Genomic DNA, 8,365 nt, shown 5'->3' on the forward strand with positions numbered 1-8,365 from the left:
CAACATTCAAAAACATTTATTGCAAGTAATGAAGACGCTGAGGGGAAATAAAGTGAAATTGAAAGTTCCCTGAAAAAACAACAACAGAGTAAAGTACAGATACATGAAAATTCTACTTAAGTGAAGTAACAAAGTATTTGTACTCTGTTACGTTTCAACATCACCTGCAACTCCCTGCAGGTCCCCTGACCTCCTACTGGGAACGACTGGATTAGCCTGCACTTCATTAAATGTATAATAATAAAAATAATATTCTACGAGATATTGCAATTTATAACCTTTTTTCCAACTGCTAATTTTTCCCAAATTCAAATGACGTCCCCAAAAGGACACTTTGTTTCATCTAAAAAGAAAAATGTCTCTGTTTGTTCATATCATTTCAATGTTATTGCTGCAAAATGGGACAAACTGACCAACACATATATATAATATATAATATATAATAAAAGATCCATACTTGGCACCTGTGTATCGATACTATTGCCACTGGAAATATTGAGATACTATGTTGTATTGATTGCAGCTTTGCTTGCATTTAATTACGTTTTAGTTTAAGTATTTGCAATTTTCATGACGAATAAACACAAAAACACATAATGATTTATAGGAGCTTAAAGTACAAGTGCTGGTTAAAAAACAAAGAAAGAGCTTCTTAAGAGATCTCACCAAAACTATTTTTTAAATAATCCCAATATAATATCTTAAATCACATTCAATACAGAAAACAAAAACTAGAAAATAAACAACAATTATAATTAATCAGTAATTAAATTTGCCAACACTAAAACAACAACAAGATACAAACATGGAAATTACTACAAACATGCAGTATTTCAGACTTTATTAACCAGGGCTGTAGGACTCGAGTCCGGTCTTGGACTCGAGTCCGGACTCAGGATCGTTTTTCTGTGGTCTCGGACTTGTCTCAGACTTATCTCGGACTCACTAGTACTTGGACTCGGACTTGTCTCGGCCACTGGTCTTGCCCAATATGGCTTTTGGGCTTTTGGTCTGGACCGAGTCCAGGTGTCTTTACTATGTTGATACTAGTAATTGAGGGAAAGTGAAACCCAAAATAACTCTCTGGATACTGTCACGCATAAGACCTTTTTTTCTGTCCCCTTGACTCGGACTCAAACCTTTTTGGACTCGGTCTTGACTTGGACTCAAACCGCTTAGGACTCGGTTTTGTCTTGGACTCAAACCACTTAGGACTCGGTCTTGTCTTGGGCTCAAACCGCTTTGGACTCGGTCTTGTCTTGGGCTCAAACCTTTTTGGACTCGGTTTTGTCTTGGACTCAAACCACTTAGGACTCGGTCTTGTCTTGGGCTCAAACCACTTAGGACTCGGTCTTGTCTTGGGCTCAAACCGCTTTGGACTCGGTCTTGTCTTGGGCTCAAACCGCTTTGGACCCGGTCTTGTCTTGGACTCAAACCACTTAGGACTCGGTCTTGTCTTGGACTCAAACCACTTAGGACTCGGTCTTGTCTTGGACTCAAACCGCTTTGGACTCGGTCTTGTCTTGGACTCAAACCGCTTTGGACTCGGTCTTGTCTTGGACTCAAACCGCTTTGGACTCGGTCTTGTCTTGGACTCAAACCGCTTTGGACTCGGTCTTGACTTGGACTCGACTAAGGTGGTCTTGACTACAGCCCTGTTATTAACTGTAAACATCTATTTATAATATCCTACATGTACAGACACCGGTAGTTGAGCGATGTGATTGGACGGAGATGTGGTTCAGCAGCCTGTGTGTGATATATATGGAACACGGTAGTCAGAAGGTATTCGGACACTGATGGAGTTCTTCCTGTTTTTGCTCTAGTCCAGCATAATAACACGTGTAATAAGACTAGCATACCAAGAGTGGGAACACTGTGTCTGAGGTTAGAGCTCTGATTCACACTGTTAGACTGTGTTCACATCCTGAAGCCTGAATGTTTTTGTCACTCAGTGTTTGGCTACTTTTTCTGATGCTTTTGAAGTTTTTGACATTTGTCACTTTATTCAACCTGTAGTCACTTTTTCAACTTATTTTCACTTTTATTTTGACTTTTTGTCACTTTCTTTTAACTTTTAGTCACTTTTTCGCCTTTTAGTCACTTTAACATTTATCACGTTTTTAAATATAAGTTTTTATATCAATTGTTTTTTCTTGAAATTGACTAAAACATCCAAATTCAATAAATGTAGTGAACTGATTGTTTATTTAACTTATTAACATCGTTATAGGGATCGATCCACGTTAAAAGGCAAAGAAAAAGGTTAGAGGAAGGGCAATTCAGTGTGTTTTCAACCTTTGTTGAACAGAGAGCGCCATCTAGTGACTTCAGAAAATACAGACACTGGTTCGCAAGGCTTCATTTGGCCACCCTCTGGTAGAATTAGGAATTACACCAAATTGTCACAAAACGTAACATTTTTACATTTTTAATTGAGTTAGCTCACCCACATGTATATGCATGGTTTTTTGCCCTCATTCATAACTTACCATCCTTTTGATTTCCTACTAGACTGGATTATTATGCAATATAAGCACCAGATTCTCACATATATAACCCGTTCTCTGAGCTTATTGCAGGTCTAACACGACTCACTCTTGGACATTACTTTTCCAAACCACCATGTATACCAGTAAGGGGATGAGGCTGACAGGGATGAGCGTGAGGGTGATCACCATCCCTTGAGGAGCATCCACAAGCGGGACCTCCTCCTTGGAGCAGTTGATGAAGTAGCTGGAGTGGATGTAGAGGAAGAAGTCCTGGATGGTGGGGTTTGGGTAATAGCAGCCGACCAGATTAGACAGCCTCTCGAGGCATATGGTCATGTTGTTGTATGCTCTGGAACAGATAGAGAGAAAAACAATATTAATGATGAACCATTTTTGTCATCTCAACAAGTACAGAGTGCAGGGCAGCCGATGGACAGGTTCCCTGAGCAGTTCAGTGCCTTGCTTAAGGGAACCTTGACAATGCCCAAAGGGTGAACTGGCACCAACCAGCTACCAGTCCACTACTCTATATCAACCAGGATTCATTCAGAGCAGGGATCTTCAACAGGGGGTCCGGGACGCCAAATTATTGGTATTTCTTTTAATCTTTTTTCATAAATTAAAGTCACAACACATTACAAGCAAAAATCCTGAAGAAATCCTGCTTACTGGCCTAAGGTAGTCACTGAGATATCTACAGATACAGTTAATCTTTTGCCACATATGCATGTTTAACATTTAAAAAAGAATTTGAAGAATGCCAACAATTATTATGTTAATAGCTTAGTATGCAATGCACTAGAAAGGTATGTATAAAGGGTTTAGGCTGCCCTTTGTGTTATTGTAGGCCCAGTTTAACATGCAACTTCATTTTATACAATATAGTAATAATGGTATTAGGGGGTCCCTGCTCCAGCTCTCTTCCAAGGGGTCCTTGGTGTATACTTATGCCCCTGTATTTTAACATAGGGGGTGTATACTTATGCCCCTGTATTTTAACATAGGGGGTGTATACTTATGCCCCCTGTATTTTAACATAGGGGGTGTATACCTATGCCCCTGTATTTTAACATAGGGGGTGTATACCTATGCCCCTGTATTTTAACATAGGGGGTGTATACCTATGCCCCTGTATTTTAAGGAAGAACATTTATTTATTTATGATGCATTATTCATTCACAAAGAAAATTGGTGTCCTTAAAGGTTGGATTTTACCAATTATTTTTAATTAAGGCCTTAAGATAAATTTCCAAAACATTATTTTTTTATTCCTCTTTTTATTCAACTTAAGCATGGGCATGTAAACTTATGAGCACCACTGTATTTGTGACTAAAACCGATACCGTTGTGGTCAAACTATTTCCTGTTTGAACATAAACAGAGAAGAAATTAAAGAGGCTGTGTAAGGGGGGGGCGAAGGCAAAGACCACCAGTCCCATTAGGACCTGCAGTCACTCTGCAGGCCCCAGGTCTGGTGATGGAGATTTCCCACTCCCACATTACGACTTCCATCTGTAGTCTTTCAGTCTCAACCCCCTTGCTTCCTGCTTTAAAGACTGTTTGCAAATATTCAGTTCATTTTTTTAAAGGCTCAATGATTTCCAAAAATAGGTGTGTACTGTAGGCCTAAACATGGCTTAAACAGGATTAAAAGGGGCATTTGTAGACAATGTTGTTTCAGGTGGCCACTATTGTGTTTTCCTATTTCATTACAGTAAATATCTTGTAAAATTGGATTAAAAAAATGAAAATAGAGCTCATATTTTTGTGATTATTGTACACACACACACACACACACAAGGAAAAAGGTGGTGTGTCGTAGTGACTGGTAAACGTATTACAGTCTTAAAATAAAGGCAACCGTGTCAGTCAACTGAATTCAAAGTTGATAAAACAATAAACAAGCTGTCACTGTTAAACTGTAGACTTCTGGAAGAAGAGTGTGAAAGTGAATTTCGAAGCAAACTAGTCGTACTTTGCCCTAATAACCAAAGATGAGAAAGTTAGCAGGATAAAGTTTAAGACAACCGGAGAGTTAGCTCATTTTACGGTGTTGCGAGCGTTAACTTGCTAACGTTAGCGAACGTCAACTAGTTAAAGTAAGCGAACGTCAACTAGCTAAAGTAAGCGAACGTCAACTAGCTAAAGTAAGCGAACATCAACTTGCTAAAGTAAGCGAACGTCAACTAGCTAAAGTAAGCGAACGTCAACTAGCTAAAGTAAGCGAACGTCAACTAACTAAAGTAAGCGAACGTCAACTAGCTAAAGTAAGCGAACGTCAACTAACTAAAGTAAGCGAACGTCAATTAGCTAACGTTTGCGAACGTCAACTAGCTAACGTTTGCGAACGTCAACTAGCTAAAGTAAGCGAACGTCAACCAGCTAACGTTAGCAAACGTCAACTAGCTAACGTTTTCGAACGTCAACTGGCTAAAGTAAGCGAACGTCAACTAGCTAAAGTAAGCGAACGTCAACTAACTAAAGTAAGCGAACGTCAACTATCTAACCGACGTTAGCGAACGTCAACTAGCTAACGTTAACTAGCTAATTTTAGCTAGCTAGCTAGATAGCGAAGACGCAGCAAAAATGGAGGGAAGAAGAGGTCAACAAACAAACAACAAGTGCAGCGGGAAATTGACATCCTCATATTGATGAAAGACATTAACAATGGGATTCGAAGTCAGAAAACGTGAGTTAAATACAACTTTTGTCTGTTTTCTGGCTGATAGTTTAATGTCCCGCCGTGGCTGTCTGTGTAGAACTGTGACACTTATTTAACCTAACTTCTTGCTGTGCTATGGTTGATGTTATGGAGCTTGTATTATGAACGGGAGCTTGTTTGCTTGGACACTGAAGCTGCTGTCCTTCTGCTGCTGTTTATATTATTAATTTAAAAGTTATAGGAGTATAGTCTTATAACTTTTAAATTTGAAAATTTGAGCATCTCAAATTTTCATCTCAAAATTTGAGCATCTCAAATTTTGCATTTATTAGTCAGGCAGCCACCTGTAGATGGGTTGCTAGTTTCTTGTGAGACATTAAACTTAAGTAGGCTAGCACATTTACTAAAGTATTATGCTTTTTGAGGTTATTTGTATGCTACTTCATACTTCTACTCCATTGCATGTATTTGCTTTAGTTACTTTCCAGTTTAAAATAATAATAATAATGCCAGTCATCAAACAGGCTGCACTAATGTTATTTGCCTAAAAGGTTAACAAACCCCACATTTACCAGCTGCAATATCAAATTGGTGTACCATTTATACATCAATAATCTTAACCCAGTAATACAACACACTTTCTGAAATGGGCTATTCTATTGTAGGTTTTGATGGTAATACTTTGGTAATTGTATTTACTTTTATTTTAAATGCAGGGCTTTAAGTGTTCCTGCACTGTGGTATCTTCCACCACTGTAGGCATGCATGGGATGATGATGATGATGATGATGATGATGATGATGCAAGGAGGACACTAACAATTAAAAAAACATGACGACTCTTAAGAAGAGGTCATTATCTTCACTTGAGTTTAGGGCAATAAATTGCAATTTAATCAAAATCGAAAAATGGACCATAGTGCAATATTCAAATCACATACATAAATATATATATGTGTGTGTGTGTGTGTGTGTGTGTGTGTGTCTGTGTGTCAGTGTCAGTGTCAGAGTCAGAGAGAGAAGCGTGCAGTCTGCTGCATGGTGTGTATGCTCTTATCTGATCAGATTTAGACCTCAGTCAGAAGTCTCATCTGCTCCAGCAGTGGTTGTGTTTGTGTCTGAGTGTTTGTGTACAGATGTGCACACAAACAACTGTTTATGATTTTACTGGGGCATCTATGTGCATGTGAAGACACAAGCAGAAGTGTTTTTTTCTGTTTTATACAGTCCAATTTTGTCCCTTGCACTGTCTGATAATCTGTGTGTGTGTGTGTGTGTGTGTGTGTGTGTGAGAGAGAGAGAATGCTAATGTGTTGTGTTGGCCTGTATATGCGGTTCATCTCTGTCCAATACAGTCACATTAAGGGTGTTTGTACAGAGATGGAGGAGCACTGCCATTGGTTTGTAATAACCTGCAGTCCTGACAGCTTCAAAATGTAACACACACACACACACACACACACACACACACACACACACACGCTAGTTTGTGCACATGCCCTTAAACTCCATTTAGATGTGTTGCAGTGTTTTTGTTCACTACTGCCCGTTTCTTTACACATTTTCCCTTCACTAACTGTTTATTGTAAGGGCAAATCAGGGACCTAATATTCAAAACATTTAAATAGATGTAAATTGGGCTGAAATGTCATCAAGTTCACTTCCTGGATGTTTTGTGGTTTGTTGTATTCCACCGCAGCAGTACAATGACACATTGCCCTACTTTATACTTTATTTGTGGATCACCAAAACCGCTCTAGAGAAAACAATGCATTTATTAATAATACTGCAAATGGGCCATCCCCAGCTACCTGGTACTCAGTCTGACCCTGCAGTGCACTCTGTATCGCAATACTTTGGGTAGATTAGACCATCTAAGCCAAATTTGTGATTTTTGTTTTTGGGCTTGGCTATAGAAATAAAATGGACTTCACTCGAATAAGGATAGAAATGAATTGCAGTTATGTTTTGACACTTGTGAGGTGAAGAATCCCACAAAAGTCCAGTTGAAAATGTGTCCTTTCTTAATGCAACTACAGGGTTTTTCCTTCATAGAGGAATTTTGGTGCCCCCCCCCCCCCAAATAAGTTTTAGCCAGCACCCAAAAAAAAAAAAAAATAGCAATTGAAATATTCTTCAACTGTGTTTTATAGCAAATTACAAAACGACGGTTGAAATGTAGAGCATTACTATCTTAACTGTTAATTTAACTTAATTTTTTGAGCAGCTGGGTTTTTAATCAAATTACAAAACAACATTTGGAAAGAAGCAGAGCATAGACTTGAATATGAGCGCCAATCTCAGTTTTTACCGTTCAGAGTCCAGCTGGGTCGGACTCTCCCGGTTATCTTAACGTTGGTATTTAGATATTAATATATTTTTGAGCATTTCAGTCAACTGGGGTTTCATCCATCAGCATAGTCGACATTTTGGTTCATCAAATTGTCAGAAATACGATTTGACAAACAAATGAGTTCTGTAGTTCTTTCATCTCATTACTATTGCTAAGCTGCAGTCTTTCCTCTATCATAAGGATTTGGAGACTGTCATTAATACTCTTATTTTGTCTTGTATCGACTACTGCAGTTCGTTGTATTCTGGGATTGGCCAAACATCTTTATCACGCCTGGTTACTGGTTAAATGTGGAATCCATTTTAAGGTAAGATAATAATTAAGCTAAGATTTAAGGGTGCTCCGATTGATCGGCCACTGCTCGTTATCGGCCGATAAAGGCTTTAAATAGTTTAATCGGTGGTCTCCATAAAAGCCGATCGGATCGGCCAATCAGATGGGAGAAGACTTGTTGCTACTACTGAGAAAATGTGACTGTGACCATGACTGTTACACCTCATGCCTTTTTATCTGGACATCCCAAGATATGTAAGTTTCATTTCTTTGCTCTGCACTTTACGTTTAAAGTACGGTTTAAGTTTTTGTGAATTACCAATGACAGTTGTATTGTTATTTATTTTAAAATAAGGCTTATTTGTTAAGCTCTAAGCTGTTTAAGGTGTGTTTCTAACAGGAAGTAGAATGTTGAACGTTACTGTTAGTTACTGTTACTGTCAAAAGTAAACAGTTGACAATTCACAATACATTATCTTCTGTTGATTTACATTCATATACATTGTTGTTAACCCCTTAACGCCTGAATTTATATAGCTGTATATAAAAAAATGTTTTATGTGTGTTTTTGCCTTTAAGTAGATGG

At 38.4% G+C, this 8,365-nt stretch overlaps 1 protein-coding gene across 1 annotated transcript in view; it reads right to left on the minus strand.

The window, feature by feature from the left end:
• Nucleotides 1–2,346: 2,346 nt before the first annotated feature.
• Nucleotides 2,347–8,365, minus strand: part of LOC117936812 (receptor activity-modifying protein 1-like) — a 9,338-nt gene continuing 3,319 nt past the window's right edge. Inside the window, exon 5 of the mRNA XM_034860206.1 lies at nt 2,347–2,841. Within this exon, the coding sequence (XP_034716097.1) occupies nt 2,595–2,841 (247 nt within the window). The 3' untranslated portion in view covers nt 2,347–2,594. The remainder of the gene's footprint in view (nt 2,842–8,365) is intronic.

This window comes from Etheostoma cragini, chromosome 21, assembly GCF_013103735.1.
Source record: "Etheostoma cragini isolate CJK2018 chromosome 21, CSU_Ecrag_1.0, whole genome shotgun sequence".
In the NCBI taxonomy this organism is placed as follows: Eukaryota; Metazoa; Chordata; class Actinopteri; order Perciformes; family Percidae; genus Etheostoma; species Etheostoma cragini.